Here is a 23,351-nt window from a genome sequence, read left to right on the forward strand (position 1 = left end):
TGATCGCCCAGCATTGGATGTCCTCAGTGTATCTGAAAAGCTCCCCTTTCAAGGCACACACTTCATCTTTGGGAAGAGGAAACGTCTGTGGGAGCCAAATCTGGCTCGATGGACCTAGAAGTCACAAACTGCTTCACAAGCAGCGCAAAGTGCTCAGGCGTGTTGTCCTGCGACAAAAACTAATTGTTGTGAAACAGTTTTTTTCCTCACGTGAGGCATTCGGGCTTCCAGACGTTGAATTACTCCTAAATAATACTGACCGTTCACTGTGGTGTCTCTCAGGAACAAATTTGCGGTTTGACTATTAAAGTTGCGTCGTAAAGGAACAATGATCTTGACATGTAAACTATCAAATTCATATTTCTTTGTAAAGTAAACTTCTTTGTCTTAAAGAAATTCCTTCTTCCAGACTATGTTTGGGATGTTTTTGATGCTATTTTTTATCTAGATTTGGTAATGCTATATTTTGTATCATAATAAAATCTTTAGATGTCTATTTTCCGAACGGTTGTGCTGAAAGGGAAAATGTCCTGATAATATTTCGTGACCTTGTAACCATATACGTTTCACTGTGGGAAGGAAATCTATATTAAACTAAGTTTGAGATTAGACAGAAATTAGATTTGCTAGTTGCACTTATTCGAACATTTTCGAGCTAAATCGAGATTGGCTGTTACAAACATGTCAAAAATGAACGTCTTCCAGCAAATTAAAAAAAAAAACTTTTCACTCATAGTATACGTATTTTTACTGCTCTATATAAATACTAAATAAATATTTGTATATAAAGTACAACCATCTTGTAGACACTGTATATTTTTACTGGTTTTTTTCTCCGTATATCGTTTTAGCACTATTCTAAACGTCTTCCACAGTTTCAGTATTAATTGCTTCATTATTTTTGTATGACAGATATTATGTAGATGTACTTTAGACGTAATCAAGATTATTCTATGAATAGTTTTCTGGTTGTGGAAGCCTATTTGAGTGACATGAATTCTTGATCCTTTAAATGGTAACGTTTTTATTTCTGTTTATTTAAAACGATTTTCCAGTACAGTTTGATGTCGAATGTCCTACAAAGCATGACATATAAATCCGCAACTGTGTTCATGAATTAATAAGAATTTTGTGCTCTGCCCAGATATACTCCATCGTAATCCTAAACCAATAGTTAATTCATAGTTTTGTTCCTAAATCTTGGTTGAAATAGTTTTGCATATTTTTAACTTTATGATGAATATAATTATGAGAACAAAATCAGAAAATATGACATTAATAATATTCCAAGAGGTGCTTGCAGTTAGCAAAACAGAAGGTCTAAAGAATGGTAGCAAGTACAATTAGAGAAAGACGAGGTTATAGGTGTTTCATGGAATGTAGAGTGCTTTCGAATATCAAAATATTAGAGTAGATCAAATTATGCACTTGCAAATAACAGACCAATATTGAAGAACACCGTTGATCATAAAAATAGTTGAAGTTTTGTACATAACTCGTACCTTCCTTGAAGAGTACAAATAATTTGAGTCTGTGATAATCATACTTCATAATTAACGGTATTAAAATTTAAATATAGCTACTTCACCAGATTTGCCAGATTAAAAAAAAAAAAGAACTTTTTTTTTTCAAATCGGAATCTTCTTTATACGAATACGAAGGCGGATAATGGTAGACATACGATATATTCTTGACCTTCCTTAAGCTTTTTTTCCGGTTAAAGTTCCATAGGTTTGAAATATCGCTTGATGAATGAAAATATTTTAATATTTTGAATACAAATGAACATAATTTTTCTTGCTGCGTTGAATATTATAATCTGATAGTTGAGCGATCCCTGATTATTATTACGCTGCTATCAATTCCTATACTCAGCAGCATAAGAAATAAAATTAATATTTTCTAGATAGTTCTGATACTGATATGCCATTTATGTGTTTTCTAAGAAATATTGATGTTCGCTTGGCAAGGAGGTTTCAATAAAATTGTTATTTTAGGTGACCCGTCTATGTTATCCATTACAGTCCTCTATCCGTTAAAACATGCTTTACAGGATCGTTTAAAAATTATAAATTAATACTAAAGTGAGATAAAAACTTAAATTTAAATTTAAAAAGATTAAAAGCAGTAATTCAAATTTTTATAATATTTAAAGGGCTTCTCTTTATGCTATTTTGTAGACTCGATGGAATTGAAATATTCTCTAGGAATTACAGATTATCTTGTCATAAGCCAAACATTAATAATCTCAGTTGTGATTGGATTTGTTGCCAGAATCAGGAGAAAAAAGCAACACACGCAGGACGTTTTATTAGGTGGAAGAAGCAACATATTTCCTATATCGGCTTCCATGATGGCGACCTTTATATCTGGAACAACAGTGATTGGTGTTCCTGGAGAAGTGTACAGATTTGGTACTGAAATCTTATTCTTTCATTTTGCAACACACATTGGAATAGTAATAGGGATGTTTCTCATTTTACCAACATGCTACAGAGTGATTATCTACACGATTAACGAGGTAAGATATTTTTCTATCATTTCGTTTATCAGTTTTATTCCACTGATTTGCACTAATGTGCCGATGTTTGTTTTGGAATAATGCAATTCATCTAGCAATGAAAGACTACCATAACCACTAATTTATAAATGTTGAATGACATACAATATGTAAAACGTATGTCGTATTCCTTAAATACCACAACAGACCTGAACACTCAACATTACATCAGGTTAAATTTGCTATCTCCCTGCTGCAGTAATGGTATGTGATTTAACATGTACAATGGTTTGAAAAAATAACGGAAGAACCTCCATATTAATATGGTACTGAACCACCTTTTTGCCTTCCCAGAATGTTTATTGTAATGAACTCAAATGTGATTTGAATAATTTCTGTTGGGAATTTTTACCTTCTTCTCGATGAACATCTTCAAGATATTTTAAAGACGTTGGAGATGGGAATATGTTTCTTACACTAGTTTGCCAAACTGACAAAGTGAATCAATAATGTTCAAATCTGCTGATTAGGATGGTGATGGACCATTTTGATATTCACCTCCATGCTCTTCAAACCACGACTATACAAGTCTATGATGTGTGAATGTGAGTATTATCGGCTTATAATATTGAACTGTTGTTTGTAAATGACATTTGGACCATAGGATGCACTTGATTACCTAAAATATTCAAATAATCATCTGCAATAATTTTACCATCAAGAGTAATAATGGGACAAGAGAATACCTACGATATTGCTGCCCAGTCTATCATAAAACTGCCCACCCCTGAACTCTTCCGTTGGAACCAGGCATTGCGGATTGCAGTCTTCCTTGCGCGATCTCGACTCACATAATCATATCATACGTTTCAAGTTTACTAACGTTCTGGTTTGTGGTTGTGACACCCGTTTACCCATCTGGATATTCTTTTCGGTATTCGAAGAAGTAACGGCAGCTCTAACGTGAATATTGGATTCATGAAACTCAGATCGACAGTTTTTTGTGGAAAGCGGTTCAACAATATGAATATTTAGTTCTTCTGTTATCTCTGATGCAGTGGTTCTGTGATTTTTCGAAAAAAGCCTTCTCAACGTGCAACGATCTCTTTCTATCCTTTTTGATCTTCGGCCACCTGTTCTCTTCTATAGTTTTGTCTTTTCATGATCTGTATATGCCGACATAACCTTAGAAAAAGCCGATCTCGGCACACTTGATAAATGTGACAGTTTTGTCATTGATGCTCCTGTTCAGCACGAAGCCGACGATATTTTCTTTCTGAGTCGAGCAAGTCTTCGTTTTCCGATTTCTAACACCACTTGGCACTCAGTACAATCACTAATGCACTTGCATGAGAACTGCAGACAGAGTGTAATCAAAACCAATCAAGAACATTCAATGCTGCCACCGCAAGTTTTTTTCTCTCAATGTAGTCAACAGAGACTATTTATATTCCTAAATATCGTAGTGTTTCCATTATTTTTGTCAATCCTCTGTATTTGAAAATGTATTAAAATACGTTTCCCAGAAAGCAAACATATTTTCTACGGATTTGGTTTAACGCAATAGGTTTCGTTGAGTGAATTTACGATTTAAATAAATTTTACACCAGAAAACATATCATTCCTGAATGTAATCGTAGTTTCTAAATGTAAATATATTCTGATTATAATTTATATTTCAGTATTTTTGAAGCTTTGAATGAATGATTGCTACAGAGCTGCAATTAACATTTAACCTACTGGATAACTGCGTCTGTAATATTTCTTAAATTTTTCCCTCTCTTTAAGATTTCAAAGCAAACATTTTTTAAAAATTTATTTTACTTTAATTACATACCTTCTTGATATTGTAAATTAATTTTTTTAAGGTTGGAATATTTACTAACAGAATTTTGTTTTTTTTTCAGTACTTAGATAAGCGATTCGGAAGAAGCATTAAAATTTTGTCATGTTCTGCATTTATTTTGCAAACGGTACGTAGAATTTTCAATTGCTTGAGAATAGCAATTTTCGTTAAGATTTTATTATATGAAATTCATAAGTGAGTGTAGACAAAACTTTGATGTCACACTTGTGGCTTCAGCGAGCATTGTAATACAAGAATATTTATTTATTTATATTACATATAATTATTTCAAGTATAAATATTAAATATTCTATTAGCTTAATTTAATAAAATTCCCGATACTATTTTTTCTGCAGTAACATTTTTCACACAAGAAATGCTGAGCAACGTTTTCTGATGAGCATAGTATGCGTTTGTCCTCTGAACGTTTTATTACGTTCCACACTACTCAGTGGAGGGTTTCAATATTTTCATCGTGACAATCCAATGAATCATTAAGTATTTTATTGTCGCTAACGTATTGACAGTTTATTATACATGAACCATAGAACAGGAAAAACGTAGAATTTTGAACAAAATGTCTTTTTTTTTGCTACCTAAAGTGGAAATAAAAGCGGAGTTACTGAGATCAAGAATTCTACAATGGAATCTTCTCAAGGAAATTTTCCGAGTGACTTCGTTTCGAAGTCGTCATGAGCAGTTTGTGTATTACTTCCGAAAGAAAGATGATCTTGTTTTCTTCTACAATGTAGATGGCCTGATGAACAAGAAGGAGTTTACATTTACCGTTATATGTCATAATCACGCTTTAATCTATTATATAAGAAACTATTGCGGATCTTTCATAAAACGTAGTCAATTTTGCATTTTCATTATCATTCATGTTCAGGACCTTGAAATATATAAGAAATAATTAAATTAATCTGTGTGGGGGGACATAGCTTTCGTAAAATTCTTTAAATTTTGAGAACTAGAAAATTGTGCACTAAAATTTAGTTATTTTTCATAACTCGTTAATTTTACTAAACCTATGCTATCTAAATGCAAGGACAGTAATTTATTTCCATATGATTTTGCAGATATTGTTTACAGCTGCAACTCTCTATGCTCCAGCAGTAGCTCTTAGCGGCTCAACAGGAATACCAAGCTGGGTATCAATAGTGATAGTTGGATTCGTGTGTACAATTTATTGCGCAGTTGTAAGTGTTTTGTATCACTTCAAAGTGATTATAATATTTTTTTTTCCTGCTAAAATCTGAAATTTTGGATGCTATAGAAATTATATATATATATATATATATATATGGGGATTTTATTTACAGAAGATAAAAATAGTGCACAATTCTGTCACCAAGGGACACTTGAAGCTTGAATCGCGTGATATTTACATAATCTCACTGTTTCTCCAAAAATGTTGATGGACATAAGGAAGACCGAACGGATTCGCGTTATTCTTATAAGACTGAAGTGCTATGGATCTCACTTTCCTATCAACAACGCGGTAACCCTAATGCCGAATGGATTCGCGAGAATTACGGCGTTTGAACGATAGGAGAAGAGATACAATGACAATAACAAATCTTAGAAAAATGATTTTACGATTTAAAAATAGCGTGAAGCAGTGAATCCAGGACGAGGGCGAAAATGGATTATTCCTCAACAAGCTGACGAAGTCGCAAATGCTCTCGTGGAACATGGAATGAATAACGCACAAGGATCCAGCAATGCTCAGGTAATATCAAAGTGACAACTGTATATGCCATACTCAGTCCTGCGCTAAATACTTGGGATTTCACCCTACATGATTTCCCATCTCAAACGTTGCTTCATGATGGTGTGGGAACTCGACTGCAGTTTGCCCAAACGTTCTTATCTCGTATGGAAGTGGATGATGCATTGCCGTTGTAGATCATGTATTGGGAAGCACATTTTTATCTGAAGTGTAGTGTTAATTCATACATTTGGACTGCGAATAACCTCATGTGTTCCATCAGATCCCTGTACGGTTCGTACTGGTTCGATGAACTTCGTCCTACAGGACCAGCAACTTCTATGATCTCTGTAGTTGGTATTGAGAGTTGTTGGGCGAATTTATTGTTCTGCAACTGCAGCAATATACTCATCATCATCATCATACGTATCAAGGATTTAGGCCTAGTATGGCCTGTTCCGGCCTTAGAAATCATCGTTGAATCGTTTAAGAGGACGTCCTGGTTTTCTTTTTCCTAATGGCTTGTACTTTAAGGCTTGTTTTGGTAATCTTTCTGTTTTCATTCTTTTAACATGTTCCATCCATCTATGTTTATATTTTTTATTTTTTCAATGACAATAACAGAAATGAAGTTTATGAGAAAAACTGCAAAGTATACCCTATTTGATCACAAAAGAAATGAAGATATTATGAAAGAATTAAACCTGGTTCTTGGTTTAATTCTTTCATAATATCTTCGTTTCTTTTGTGATCAAATAGGGTATACTTTGCAGTGTTTCTCATAAACTTCATTTCTGCTGTTGTTAATCTTTGTTTGTCTTTTTGTTTTATTGTCCAGATTTCGCTTTCATGCATTAAGCCCGGTAGGGCTAATGTATTGTATACTTTTAGCCTGGTTTGTTTTGAACTATGTTTGGTTTAAATATAGAGTTAATTACTCCTGTTATTTTTAAATATTTTGCAATTTTTATGTTTATATCTTTTTCATTTTCATAAGTGATCATACATCCTAGGTAGTTAAATGAATTCACCTGTTCTAAGATCTTGTTATCTAATACTATTTTAATTCTTGCTGGATCTTGTCCTTTAAAGGCCATAGTTTTTGATTTTCCGTTGATATTATCATACTATAATCTTTGGATATCTCATTTAGATTTAAATTAGCTTTCTGTAAGTTATCTTCAGAATTTGTAATTATTATTTGGTCGTCTGCAAAGAGGAGAGTGTTTAAGTTAACTGTTGGTGAAAGTTTAATTCCTTGATGTAAATTTTTACTCCATTTTATTATTATTTCATTTAAGTAGATATTAAAAAGAGTTGCTGAGAGGGGACATCCCTGTCGGACCCCTTGATTTATCTCTCTTGTATATGATAGCTCATGATTTAATCTTATTTGTATTTGATTATTTTCATATATACTTGTGACAGCTTTTAGGATATTATTTGGTATTTGTCTTTCTTTTAATATGTTAAATAATATGTTTCTTTTAACTTTGTCAAATGCTTTTTCAAAGTCAATAAATGCAATATGTGTTTCTAAATTGTATTCTCTTCTTTTCTCTATTATTAAGTTTAGGCAGAAGGCCGGGTCTATACATGATCGTCCTTTTCTAAATCCATTCTGTACTTCTAGAATAAAGTTTTCGGAATATTTCATTAGTTTGTTATTTAAGATTCTGCTGTATATTTTGTAACATGAATTTAGTATACTGATACCTCTATTGTTTTTAGGGTCATCTCTATTACCTTTCTTAAAGATGGGAATCACAATTGCTTTTTTCCATTCTATTGGGGGGATACAAGTCGAGTAAATTTTATTTAAAAATAATAAGAGTCTTCCTTTGAATCTTGTTCCTGCGTATTTATATAGTTCTGAACCTAGCTTATCTTCTCCAGGTGATTTTCCGTTTCTTGTTTCTTTCAGGCTGATTTCTAATTCTTCTTCAGTTATTTCCTTTTCATTTTCGTTAATTGTTTGCCAGTTGTCTTTTTTAAAATATTTGTCTGTCCACAGTTCTGTGTAGTAATTTAGAAATTCTTCTAATTTCAATTCAGCGTTTAATTTTATTTTTTCTTTGGTATCTGCATTTAGGTGTTTCAAAATCTTATATACATTGGGTCTTATTTTATATAAATCATGTTCTAAATTAGAAACAAATTTATTCGATGATTCTCTGTCTTTTTCTGACTTCTCTTTTAGCTATGGCTCTTATTCTTTTATATTCTATTTCATCTTCTAATCTTTTACTGCTTAACCATTTGTGATAGGCTTCTTTTTTCGTTTTGATTATTTCTTTGATTGTATCATCCCAGATCTTCAGTTTTTTTCTTTTATTGAATTTTTTGGTCTTTCCTAAGCTTTCATTTGCTGCTGCATTTAGTATCGTTTTTATATTAAGCCATTCTATTTCTATTTCATCATTTTGTTTTATTTTATCTAGATACTGGTTAATTCTTTGTTCATATAGCCATTGTACATTTGTGTCATTCAATAGTCTAGTTTTACAAAGAAATGTTTCAATTTTTCTTTCTGTTCTTGTTACTTGTAGCCATTTAGGTGGTAATCTTAATTTTATTTTAACAAGGAAGTGGTCACTGCTTATTTCATATCCTCTGTGAACTCTAACATCTAGTGAAAATTTTGATGTCTTTTCATTTAATATGAAGTAATCTAATATTGATTTCCATCCTCTTGCTGCCCAAGTATATTTATGTATGTCTTTATGTTTATAGAAGGAATTCATTATTTTTAGGTTATTATAAACTACAAAGTCAATCAATTTTTTACCATTTCTGTTTAGAGTGTGTTCTCCATGTATTCCTATACATATTATTATTAATTTTCGTGTTTCCAATTCTTGCATTTAAGTCTCCTGCTAAAATTATGTAATCATTTTTATTTATTTTATTATATATGTTTTGTAGCTGATTATAAAAATCAATATTATCCTGTTCTCTTCCTTCTTCTGGGGCATATAAACCAATTATTGTTAAATAGCCTCTATCTATTTTTATTCTAGCTTCTATTATTCTTTCATTCCATAATTTATAATGTTTTAACTGTTTTGAAAGGGAGTTATGAATCCAAATCATGACTCCTGCTTGTGCTCTTTGGTCTCTGTCGACTCCACTGTATATCACATTAAAATTTTCAGTTCTCATAGTTCCTTTTAATTTCTTTTTTGTTTCAGTGATTACTGCTATTTTAAAATTTCTTTCATTTAATAACTGGTCTAATTCTATTTCTTTATATGCTATTCCTCTTACATTCCAGTTTGCTATGTGTATTATATTTTGTCGTTTCCATTTTCGTTTTCCCTTTTCCATTCCAGGGTCGTTTCCCATAGATTCAATCCGATTATCTTTTTCTGTCAGCTTACAAGTATGGTTATGTTCTCCATGTCAGGGGACTATCCTGACGATGGAATAGTTCAGTGGTAGGGCTGCTACCTTAAGGCTTCTGAACTCGCCTTCTTCCGAATTTAAACCCATAGGAGGAATAGGGTATATTGAAGGGAAAGGGTAGATTATAGAAGAAATATCGTAAGGTTTATAGAGAGGACATAGTTGTAAGGCCAGAAATGAAAAGACCTCATGGCCCTCGAGTACTCTAATAGCACAAGGGTCATAAAGTAAGAAGAGTTGGCTGATAAGGCCTTATAGGAAAGATTAAAGTAAGTGGGTCTTCCTCAAAGTAGAAGAAGGAGAGGATAGATCCAGCTAGTGGTCCATGGGAGTGTCGCTTCCCTTACAATCAAGATGATTGCCCCTTATGGCCCTGTTGGTCCACGAGTCCTTATTCAGTATATTCGGACCACCCCACCATATATATATATAAACACACACGCACGCACATGTACACACACACACACATACACATGGTGGGCTCCCCTATCCGCCACCCAGGGGACGCGCTCTCTAGGGGTTACAGGGTCCCCTGAGAGCAATATACTCATAGATACCATTACTTTGCCATATTCAGCAGGATGAATACTACCTCACAATGAACTGCCGGTACGGTGAATGTTACCAAAACAGTTCACTGAACATAGACCGATTAGTCGTGAATTTCACACAGCATGACCACCTCGTTCGTCTGATCTCAACCCTTGTGACTATTGGGTGTGGGGGCCCATCTGATTCACGTGGTGTATGAAGGCGTTATTCTCTCTTTTAAGGATGCTAAATCAGGAACAAAGCCTTCATCCACCACGTGATTTACTGAATTTAAACAAGTGAGGCAGATCTGTTGCCTTCCACTGTAGAAAACGTCATTGATAGAATGCAGTTCTTAGAACATCTGAAAGGAGGACATACTGAACCACATCTGTTTAGTTATACGAACGCGAAAATTGATTTGTTATGTCTATTCTAGCCATTACTGTTTAATTACTCCCAAAACACGCTCTTATAACACCAAGTGTACCCTATCTTTTGTCTTGAGTAAATCAAAACCCCATTCCAGAATGTATCAAGAAAGGTCTTAAAATCTGCTTCCAGAATATGATGTCTGATCACCTTTAATGGCCTTCGCGCATCTTGCAACGGAAGGTCTGCTTCAGCAAAATAATGGGCCACCTCACATAGCTGCAATCACTCACGCATGGTTCGAGGAATATTTATCTGGGGGATTATCCGTGCCCCCCCCCTCCAAGGTCACGGGATTTAAATCCGATCGAATATCTCCGAGATGGTGTTGAGCGTGACATCAGATCAATGTATGCAGGACCGACGTCTAAGGAGCATTTGTAAACAATGCTGCAATAGGCATGGCTGGAATTATGTCCAGCAACCAGCTAGCGTCTCGTGGAGTCAGTGACTAGGAAAGAACAAAAAACTAGGAAAGAAAGCTGTCATTTCTGCTGAAAGAGTAAGACTTACTCGCTATTAAATAGATATCTCTAATCTTTTGTCCATTGCGTATAATATTAGTGATTTTATTAGTGTACTACTGCTTTTGTTTTAGAAATTATAATGCAGATATATATCTGTTTGGCTGATATTATTTTTATGCTCTTCAGGGAGGAATGAAGGCAGTTGTCTGGACGGACGTATTTCAATCGATTATCATGTGTGCTACTGCATTGCTTATCATATTTAAAGGAGCTGCTGATAACGGAGGTTTCGCAAATGTATTTGACATTTCTTATAAAGGAGATCGAATTCGTATTCCAGGGTGAGTATGATATTTATTCAGAGTAAGTATTTCTGAAACATTGGTGATTAACTAAAATGTGGTTCATCGTTCCGCATATACTATAGTTTCCGTAAAATAGATTCTTGCAATTCCGTATCTCCAAGCAGAAAAAATAGTCCGATTATCAAAGCTTCCTTATATCGAAGTTTTTCGTCAAACATTGACAAATTTATTTATTTTGCACGAATGTTTAATAATATATCTGCAGACATTACTTCTGCAGAATAGTTTTAAGGAACATGCTTAAATAAATTAGTAAAATGTAAATGTTTGTTCCCAGAATATTCTCTTCATAGAATAATGATGGCGCTACCACAGCAGAAGGCCACCAACACTCATTCAGCGAGTTCGACGAGCTCTTTGTCGGAATGTTTGAGCATTCCGCAAGTCATCAGCGGCGTACCTCACACTCAACCTGGAAATTGCTGCAGGGAGTGTCAGCTCTAGAACTGTCCGCAGAGAGTCGCAAGCCTTATGTTGCCGTGACAGAGCTACGATAAAGCTACACATCACCTTCCATCGACGCCAAACGACGTTTGGACCGGATGTCTTTCAGACTGTTCCTGGATCGTAGCTGATTGGAAAAGGTTCTATGGAGTGACGAATCCCGCTTCCAATGTTTCACTCATGGTTATGTTTGGATTTGAAGATTCCCAACCGAACGGTTAAGGCAGCTGTCAAGATTGGTGAAGGCTGGGTAATAGTATGCTAGTGTTTCTTGGATGGGACGTCTTCCATTGGTGCATGTGCCCATAAAGAATGGGCACATCCACCATCTCATGGCTGCATAAATATCATGGACAACTTCTGACTCTGTGGAAGTACTTCGGCAGTGATCCTTGCATGTTTCAGCACGACAATGCTCCATGCCAAAGTGCCGAATCCGTGTCCGAATGATTTCCACTAAACAACGTTGACGTTTCGGACTGCTCACTAAAGAGTCCACAATCAAACATCTTTGGGACGAATTAGAACTGTGAATTATTTTCGGACAACCGCGGCCGTCATCGGTACATGCAATGGGAGTAGCTTTGCAGGAAGAACCAAAAATATTGCTTTTGTGACGTATCAACGTTTGCAAGCATTTCCCGAAGAGTAATTGCTGTGATTTATACGAAAGGTGGTCCCACTCAGTACTAGAAATGAAACTAAAAATAAATGTATTGATATACAAAAAAACAACAACATTTTGTACCATAAGTACATGTTCAAATACGCATATCAAGTTATTTTCTAACTTGATATACGTAAAACAAAACCTGGGTATATCCGTATATGATTGCCGGACTTCAAATATAAGATTCAAATATACAAGCCGGCATTTCCCCATTTATATATTTAAAGCCTACATACTATTTCAGTTGTTGATATATTTTTGCTGAAACAAGCCAACATGCAATTTTACAACATCTTATGGGAATATATCTAAGCAATATTTAAAGAAATGGCTTTCTACGTAGTTTAAATATTATGCTTGAAGAAAAGAAAATCATGCTAAAAAAATATTAAAATAGTTATTAAAATTTACAATGATACTAGTCACTGATTTGTTTTAGCATCAAGCAGGAAAAATTAGCATTGTTATTTTTATTTCAGATATCAGTTCGATTTCACTACTCGATACACTATTTGGAATGCATTGTTAAGTGGAATACTTTTTGGTGCATCAATATCTTCAACAAATCAATTGTTAGTTCAACGTATTTTGATAGCAAAGTCATATTGGCATGCAAAATGGTAAGTAAGCAAATTATAATTTATAAAATATATACTGGTGTGTGTGTGTGTGTGTGTGTGTGAGAGAGAGAGAGAGAGAGAGAGAGAAAGAGAGAGACTAAGAATACCCAAAGGATAATTTTATGTATATTGTAATAAGAAATAAGAAATATATATATATATATATATATATATATATATATATATTAATCTACCAATGATTTTATTTATTTCCATTACCGAACATTTTTGTGCAAACATTAAACTGCAATTTTAAATATTTCGAATCGGTTTTTTAATAAACAAAATGGACTGGTTGAATGCCAATTGAATCAAAATGGACAACTGGACTTTCAAATTAGATTAGATTACCCTATTTACTCGAATATATCTCGCACTCTTTCCCCAAAATTAAAGTTAAAAAATCGTGGTGCGAGATATATTCCGAGAATTTTGGAAAGAAAAGTTTTTCAGGAAAAAATTAAAGTGACGTTCATAATATTCTCAGTATTCGTTGTAATTTATAACAGTTCACATTATTCATTAAATGAATGCATTTCAAGTTTAATTATGAATGTTATTTACACGATCTGCCGCTCACCATCATTATGTGACATATTTGAATCTTTAGAGACAAAGCTTCTGTAATTAAATTAGAACAGAGTTTCATTATTGTTTGGCTTTTATCAGTTAGGAATCATACGATCACCATGATTTAAAAAAAAAAAAATCTGAAAAGGAGTATTACTTACCAAGAATACACTATTCGCTCTCGTTACTACTGGTCTTACATGTGATTTGTGTGGCATTAACAAAAGATCACGCAACTTAACAACAGAGGCAAGCTGACGATTGTTGAGTTCAGATGCTGATTCTCTTCAACCGAATACCAAAATACTTGAAATTTCCGTAATAACATTCACATACAAGGTATATGCTAAACATTTTAATTTATTTTTTTGGAAATTAAAATCAGGGTGCGAGATATACGCCAGGGCGAGTTATATTCCAGTAAATACAGTATATCTACTAAACAAGTGTACTTTATCTCTGTTATTATATCAACGGTATATTTTACTCACGTGAAAAAGTTTTAGGTATATGTTTCGCAGTCGGTTTACAGAACATTTTAGAATGACAATCGGGGAGCTGATGAACACATCCATATATTCAATTAAATTTCAATCTATATTTCTTTCTGTAAATACTGTCCGACTTTAATGCTTATCAATATACAGATAACGTGGAAACTTTAATCACATCTAATATTCTTCGTTGGTAACGCATTTTTTAAGAAATTAATGGGCAAAAATATACATCATGAATTAAAGAAATCATATCGATTGGAAAAGGCCTAAGTTCGATTCTCGTCATGACGGGAGGAATCTTTATATTGACGTTTTCAATTGAAGGTGAGTTAGCCGATCTCATACGGAGGTAGCAGGGATTTTCCTCCCGGAAACTCGGGTTTTTCATCCCGTATACAGACAAATCGGCCCTGAAGAACACACGCAGTTTACAGACAAAACTACTAGCTGTGGTGATGGTGGTTGTGGGCAGTAGATGGCGTTGATGTAGGTGATTGGTAGTAGAGGTTCTGTGTAGTATTGGAGAGGAAGAGTTGTACAGTAGGTGTCCTCCCGCGATGAGTCTTCGGACTCCTTGTAGGTGTCACGAATAATAATAATAATAATAATAATAATAATAATAATATCTAACATTCATATGAATGCAATCAATAACAGGCTTTAAATGCATTCCGATCAATTACCTTGTGTGTCTGTATATTACGGGGCACTATTATCTGGATAACCTGATCCAGAGGCCTGACATGGAACTATTAAGCAATCTGCAGTTAGCAGAGTGTTAAACTCACGAGGAGCAATGAAAATCAGGTGCAGCCTAAGAATATAAACAAACATGTATGTCCGCAGTAGGATTCGAAATCATGTTGTCGTATAAAGAAGACACTATGTATTCGTCAAAACGAGAATAAAACACTTTTCAGTGACCATGCGTATTAAGTGATAGTATTGCCAACATTGGAATTTATATGCACAACAAAATTGAAACTATAGTCCAAAGCATACAATGAGAACAACAGAAAATACCATTCTATAACCTCATGAAAATGTCGAGCTGGCTGAATTATTGTTAATTTAGAGTTGCCGTGAATCCTCTTTGTAGGCTGATCAAGATTTATCGAATTAACTAATTGTGCTACCAAAGCGATAAGGTAATGTTGTTAAATCATTTCTGTCTTCAATTTGTGGCAATAAAACCTCTCTTCCGTAGCAGTTTACGGAGATGAAGGTACGTACTTGGATTTTATAGATAACTCATTTCAGATGAATATTCATAAGAAATGCTAACGTGCGTCTGTTTTGATTGCGATATTGTATGAGTCAATTAGTATGTATAACAACTTGTGCATTGAATTTATTTAAAATGCCTTCTTCACCAGTAATAAACTGAGACCTGTCGTAAGGATGATCACGAAATTCTCTTTTTAGGGCTGTTCTTTTAGGAGACGTGATAGCATCTTGCTTTTATGTATCAACAGGCATCATTGGCTTAATCTTGTATGTAAACTATTACGGATGCGACCCATTACAAACAGTTGATGATCCTGTAAGAAGACCGGACCAGGTAAGCTCTTTTAAAGGCCATTTTGATTACCAATACAAGTTTGTATATTCGAATTCAAACAGATAATGAAAAATACAATACATTTAGAACAAGGATTGGTGAGGAGAGGTGAAATATTCATTCACAGACTGCATTGGTTGTCCTTTCTATTTGAAAACAAGCGAGAATCTTTATATTTTGGTTCATAGCCAGCTATTTAAATTAAATTTTAATTTTTTGCAGCTCTTTCCTTACTTTGTTATCGAAAGATTCCATGCGTATCCTGGTCTTGTTGGGCTGTGTGTTTCCGGGATATTTTGCTGCTCCCTAAGTACCGTTTCTTCTTCCGTAAATTCCTTAGCGCTAGTAACAATCATGGACGTTACCCCTGCTTGTTTTTCCTTTCCAAGTGTTTCAAGGCATGCTGATTTAATAGCAAAGTTACTTGGTAAGTAGCAGCACCTACTTATTCAACTGTATAACATAAATCAATAATTGATTATTGCTATTTTTGTACATTTTGGAGATATTATGGAGACATAAAGTTTTCTTATAATTCTCTTTTCAATTTTGTTAAACAAACAAACAAAATTTTAAAGGAATCATTAATGGTTCCACCTTTTTTGGAAGGGACAAATTGTGTAGTATATTATTTCTATTGCGTCAGAAGGAATCATAATTCGATTATAGCAAGAGACTGTATGTGCATATGTGTTCTGAAGAAGCAATAACAACTTGATTTCTCATGAAAATATTTCAAGAAAGTCGGTCGGTGTCGGTTTGTTCTGAAAACAGTTCATTAATTACTCATGGAAATTTGAATTATGCACAGTTCTTTTCAAACCATTACAATGAAAGGTTTTAAAAAAAGCATTTCTAATGCTCCATACCCACACACCATTTACGTTTATCTTCCCGATTCCAATTTATTGGCTCATCACCCAAATATGTATATTGAGGATTGCTAATTAGGTTGTATATGAACGATGTTATCAATAAACATCGGATACGTTCTTATCCACAGGGGCTTACTTTAGTGAGTACGGGCATGGTAAACCCGAGGTACCTGATGCTGGACCATACCTTACTTCATTTAATATATCTGTTATATTATCTGTAGACTGGTCCCTTCCTTCCGTGCTTCATTCTTCTCTTCTTGCTCCTTACCCCTATGCTATTAGAGTATTCGAGGGCTAGGAGTCAATCTTTCCTATTTCGTTCTGTCATTTCATCTTATGCAATCTTGTAAGGCACGAACCCGTCTGGCCAGCGTGGTGCTATAAGGAGAAATACCTCCCCTTGAGAACAATGCAACTGATGAATAAAGTAGGAAAATTACATACTGGCTCGCCAGTATAAAAAAGGTCACCCAGCATAAAAAAGGGGCGCGTCCTGGACTTAGGCAGAGGGTCTAGGTCAAAAAATATGCTACAGTCTCCACTGTCTACAAATGAGACCACCTACAGTGCACAATGATAGAAGGATATTAGTAGGAACATATAATTGCAGATCTCTAGGATGATGATAGATTGAAAGAACTGAAGAAGGAATTGGACCATATAAAATGGGACGTTGTAGGCCTTTCAAAGATAAGAAGGAAAGAAGAAAATCTCATGCGATTAAAAGATGGACATCTATTCTACCACTGTGAATGTGACAGAAACTCAACTGGTGGTGTAGGATTCCTAATAAATAAAACAATCAAGGACAATGTCCTCTTTATTAATAAAATAACATCAAGAATAGCTGAACTAAGTCTCTTCATAAATAAAATATACATACTGAAAATTATACAAATATACCCCTCAACTACGGACCATCCAGATGAAGAGATAGAAGATTTCAATGAAACATTAGAATCCACATTAATAATTCTAAAGATTTCTAAATAATTATAATGGGTGACTTTAATGCCAAGATTAGAAGCAGAGGTGACCATCGGAACTCCATCGGTAAATTTGGATTTGGACAGAAGAATGAAAGAGGAGAAAGACTTATTGAATGCGCAGAATAAAATAACCTCTTTATTATGAACACCTTTTTAAAGAAGAAAATCAATCGAAAATGGACTTGGAGAAGCCCAAATGGAAAACCTTACAATGAAATAGACTTCATTCTCTCCAACAGAAGATATATAATAAATAATACCCCGAAGTGCTTAATAGATTTATTACAGGAAGTGACTACAGACTAGTAAGGGCAAAAGTATGGATCAAGAAAAAATGGGAACGAAATAAGCTCATAAGAAAAAAGTCCAATTTAGTGAATCTACAAAACCTCTACCACAATAAAAGCTGTTATAGAGAATCACTCAAAATATACTAAAAAAGTTAAACACAGTTACAACCACCGATGATGCTAATGAAATCTTAACAAAATCTATCTTGAATTGTGCACTAGAAATAGGAGATGTAAAAAAGGCAGAAAAGAGAGAAAAACCTAAGACAGGAAACCTTAAATCTAATGTAGAAAAGAAGAGATATGAAAAGAGATTTGAATGACACCAGCAAAATAGAATATGCGGAAATTTGTAAAACTACACGTAAAAGGAAACATGAAATTAGATCATATAATACTAGGAAAATTTAAAAAAAACAATAGAAAACAATAGTAATATGAACGTCCTAAGACGAACATTATCAGTTGGAACAAAGGAAATAGCTGCTGTAAGAGGAAAAAAATGGTGAACTCATAAAAAATAGAAATGCAATAATCAAAAGAATTCAGGAAGTTTATACTGAACTCTATGAAGACAAAGACCGAGACATCCAAGAATCATCTATAGATAACTCGAGTGAGGAAGAACACAATGCCCCTGAAATCTTACAAGGTGAAGTGGAAATGGCACTGCAGGAAATGAAGAATGGAAAGGCCCCAGGAGATGATGGAATTATGGTAGACTTCTTAAAACTGGGAGGAAGCCCTCTCATCAAACAGCTGACTTAACTCTTTAATAAATGCCTAAAACAGAGACAATTTCCAAAAAAATTGGAACAGTTCACTTCTAATATTAATTTTTAAAAAGGGCAGTAAGGAAGAAATTAAAAACTACCGACCTACAAGCCTACTCCGCCACCATATATAAAGTCTTCACAAAAATTATAAAATGATAGAATGAAATCTAAACTAGAGGGAATGCAATCCTGTGAACAAGCTGGATTTCGAAAGAATTACAATACATTGGACCATATTCACACATTATGAATGCTTATTGAAAAATCAATTGAATACAATGAACCCTTATGTCTGGCCTATAGAGACTACGAAAAAGCATTTGATTCAGTTAAAACATCTGCAACACTAAAAGCTCTTGAAACCCAGGGAACCGAGGAAACCATGTATTGAAACACTAAAAGATATTTACAATAATGCAACTTCTGTAATTAAATTATATAGAAACAGTGAAAAGTTCCCAATACAAGAAAGCATCCGTCAAAGCGACACCATATCTCCCAAATTATTTACAGCTGCACTAGAGGAAGTCTTTAGACTCCTTGATTGGGAAACAAAAGGAATAAACATAAATGGAGAAAGGCTGTATCATCTGAAATTTGCAGATGATATTGTCCTAATAGCAGATATAATGATGAATAAATACATAAACATAGAACTGTCAAAGTTGAAAACCATGAAACAGAACAAGTTAGTTCATATGTATATTTGGGCCAATTATTATCCGTTGAGGAGTGCCAAAGAAAAGAGATTGAACGAAGAATTCACCTTGGATGGATGGCTTATGGGAAAATGAGAGACATATTCAGAAGCAACATCCCTATGAGTCTAAAAAGGAAAGCTTTCGACCAGCGCATACTTCCTGTCCTAACATACGGTGGAGAAACATGTACTTTAACAGAAGCCCTAAACAAAAAGCTGAGAACAACACAAATCTCATGGAGAGAAGTATATGCTAAAAGTAACATTAAGAAATAGGAAGACAAATACCTGGATAAGATCTCAAACAGGTGTCATCGATATTGGAAACTATATTAAACAGGCTAAGTGGAGATTTGTTGGCGATATTGTAAGATGCAGTGACGGGAGATGGACTATAAAAACAACAGAGTGGAGACCATTGGATGGAACACGACAAACAGGAAGACCGAGAAGAAGATGGAGGGATGAAGTGTAACAAACTGCAGGAGTGAGATGGATGGGAAAGGCAGAAAACCGAGTGGTCTGGAAAATCATTGGGGTAGACTTTCGTCCAGCAGTGGACAGAATCAAAAGGAGGTTGAAGAAAAAGAAGAAGACGTTCTTATGATTGTAAATGTCAGAATTTATAACAATTTTGCTAATATTCTGATATCCTTTGTTTCTACAAATCTGTTCAGTGGGTCCCTTTTTATCTTCGTGAAACATGATTTTTCGCTATTAATGCTAGCCCAGAATACAAGCTGTGTTGGTACCGATACCTAGTCTTTAAATTTACATGCTTATTAATACCAGTAAATGTATTACATTATTTGTTATTTCAGTGAGTCAGACAAGCAATATAATTTACTTAGGCAATATTATATATTAATTCACAAATACAGTAGTGTTATTATCTTTTGTTTTTTCCTCTCCAGCTTTATTCTATGGGACGTTATGTGTTGCTGTGACGTTTTTGATTGTCTTATATGATGGTGTTTTTCAGGCAACTATGGTTGCCTTTAGCATCATAGGTGGCCCAACATTAGGAATATTTGTACTTGGAATATTCACTAACAGAACAAATGAAAAGGTATTTATCAAAATTGATTAGTGTAACACAAAAAGTAATTTATTGAAGGTTTACTTTAGAAAATATAATGAACATTTGTTGTTTATATTTATTTATTATTTATTATACTTATATTAAATAAACAAGTATTTAATAAGCATTAGAAGAACTGAGGATCTCAGATCTTCTAATTCTTATTCTCATATCTAATTCTCGCATCTTCTGATTTATTATCACATAAAATCATGGTTGTAAAACATTTTATTTTTTCTAGCATACAAATGTAATTTTAGAAGTAAGTGTTGTTTTTAGGGGATCAAAAGCCTAAAGAAAATTTTGATTTAAGGTAGAGAGGCATGTAGTGAGATAATCTACAAGAATACACAATTCTGAACTCCATGGTGAACTCAGGAAGGTAAAGAAGCAGAAGAAGCCTTACATAGGTTAACATGATGAGATTTTCACCTCATGAAAAATAGTTGAGAAGTCATGAGAATAATAATAACAAAGCTCTGTATTGTTTTGTAGATCTGGAAGAGGCATAGGCGAAGTCCAAGGACGAAAGCAGTTCAAAATGCTCCAGTTATATGGTGTAAATGAAATATTATATGAATGAAAACAGTATGTATTTAAGCTATAAATCAGCAGTTAGAAGAAGTATAGGAAGATGATTTGAAGTTAAGTTTTGTGTCCCGCAATGGTGTATATTTTCTGCGCTATTATTCATCATGTATATGGAATCACATTATCACGAAAGCGGTATTAATCCTGCTATCAGGATTGCAGATGTTGGTCACAGATCTTTACTTTATATCTAAAAATATCAAGTACAATTCTGAAGGTATGAAATAATTTTCTATAAAACACAGCACAGAAAACACAAAAATACAACGAAAATAGGCAGAACGTTGAAAATATGTAATGCATCCTGGATGGAGAGCCTATAGAACATTTAAAGCACTACAGCTACTAAGGCACATTTTTCGGTAAAGATGGGAAACTAAATATGGAAACAGACAGCAGAATTAGCAAAGCCGGTATGGTAGGAAGTCAACTGATCAAATGTATATGGAATAAGAAAGAAATTAGTCCAGACCCTAAATTTGCTGTACACAAGACAGTGTTCAAATCAGTTTTAATTTACGGATCTGAGAGCTTCTTTAGAAATAAAACTTGGCCAAAGACTAGAGACCACAGATATGAGAGTACTGAGCAAGATTATGAGTGAATAGATGGAATCAATGGCAATATCATAGTAAAAATGAGGAGATTATAAAAGAACTTGACATTCTTAGAATCAGGAGTGTATTCACAGAGTTAATCTCAGATGGTATAGCCTAAACAGAATGGGAGCTGAAAGAGTAGCTAAACAAATGTTTTTGACCAGGATGACAGGGAAAAAAAGATCCGGAGGAAGACCAAGATGTATGTGAATTAGAAGACAGAAATATAAGCTCTGATTATATTAGAATGTTGACAAATAACAGGCTACCCTGGAGGGAAATTATCGATACGAAGTTAGTAATGCGTAAGTTTTCATGCATTACTGTTATAAGATATATATACACACCCTGAGGGTATATGTCACGAATCTGATGATAGCGAGTGTTGTTCTTAATGGCAAATTAGAACTATGACTTTTTTTTAAAAACAAGAAAACTGTATTAGACAGAGGACACTTATTTGTTGCATGTGATTATAAAAAAAAATACTGAATGTTATAACAAACACAACCAGTTCTTCGATCTAGTTCGTTGCTTACCAGTTGTACACACAACTGATGAAAAAAAGTAGAATGCTCTAATCACCCTCTCTCTCTCTCTCTTCAATCCCATCCCAGAAAAATGTGTTTACTAAATGAACAGCATATGCAATTTGACGACTATAATAATTACATAATCATGATCTATCTTGGAATCATTAAGTCCTTTAGTAGGGGAGTCACTAATGACCAAATAGGGGTAGGGTAAATGGGGGGAAATGACACCGGAAAGGGTGACCTCACTATCAGCTGTGTCCCCCGAGAAATTTCAAACATTCCATACTCATGACCTCACTGTTCGGACACTATGAACCAAATAGGGATAGGGAAACGTTGGGGGACGTGACGCAGAAACCTTGACGTTTTTGGTCGGACCCTACGAACCAGATCAAGTTCGTGCCGGGATTAGTCTGAGACTTTAAACCAAATAGGGGTACGGTAAATGGGAACGTCAGTGTCATGTGTGTGACCATCTGTCAGTGACGTTACGTTACGTGTTTTGGTTCGAATGGAATTCTGGGATGTGGGTGTGTTTGTCATTGACATGAGATAGAGGTTTTTTGTTCGAGTGTGGGATTATGGGTAATGATTAGAGATTGGAATTCTGGGAGGATATTTGGTCAAGTGTTGGAGTCTTTGACTCGATTGTGGAACTATAGAATATTTGGATATAGGTGGCAGCACGAATTTTCCAATATAAGTGTGTGGGATTTCATTCCTAATTTTACCTGTGGGAACTTTCAGTTTAGAGTCAAGATCTGGGGTCAGCATTTAGACATTTTCTACACCCCCGTCAAACACTGTTTTTTCGATATATATAACTCATCAAAAAAAATTTTAATTTGTCTAAAATTTTAAGATCTTAAAGCTCATTACTTTTATAATTAAATGTTAATTTTATTAAAAATTCTAAGCAGAATAACTGAATAAATAAATAAATAAATAAATAAATAAATTGTGGTTAATTCAATGTGACTTCAAAAAAAAAAAAATATATATATATATATGTGGTCTTAATTAAATTTGCATAACACATCAAGGACACCAGTTTGTTCATTGACGTTTACACATTTTATTTAACTAAAATATTATTATTTACAATATTGTATTTTCTGAATCTAACATACAGAAGTAGGGTTTTTCGGGCATCACTATTGCCGGTGGTGTTTTTCTTGTCGTAACATTTCACTGATGAGACATGTCTGATTGGCTGTTTTTGATACTGCTTCCCCATACGAGAATACAAATTTCACAACACAGAAACATAAGCAGCATTAATATAAAAGCAA

General features: G+C 34.2%; 1 protein-coding gene across 1 annotated transcript in view; it reads left to right on the plus strand.

Annotated features, from left to right (window-relative positions):
- Positions 1-20,342, plus strand: part of LOC150105606 (sodium-coupled monocarboxylate transporter 2-like) — a 56,927-nt gene extending 36,585 nt beyond the window's left edge. The window contains exons 2-8 of the mRNA XM_090393995.1: positions 2,181-2,521; positions 5,426-5,545; positions 11,079-11,233; positions 12,851-12,991; positions 15,484-15,619; positions 15,842-16,046; positions 20,167-20,342. Coding sequence (XP_090250121.1) covers positions 2,181-2,521; positions 5,426-5,545; positions 11,079-11,233; positions 12,851-12,991; positions 15,484-15,619; positions 15,842-16,046; positions 20,167-20,342 — 1,274 coding nt within the window. The remainder of the gene's footprint in view (positions 1-2,180; positions 2,522-5,425; positions 5,546-11,078; positions 11,234-12,850; positions 12,992-15,483; positions 15,620-15,841; positions 16,047-20,166) is intronic.
- Positions 20,343-23,351: the final 3,009 nt, after the last annotated feature.

The sequence above is a fragment of the Typopeltis vanoorti genome, chromosome 6 (genome assembly GCF_054136105.1).
Source record: "Typopeltis vanoorti isolate ZY-2024b chromosome 6, IOZ_Tvanoo_1.0, whole genome shotgun sequence".
Classification (NCBI taxonomy): domain Eukaryota; kingdom Metazoa; phylum Arthropoda; class Arachnida; order Uropygi; family Thelyphonidae; genus Typopeltis; species Typopeltis vanoorti.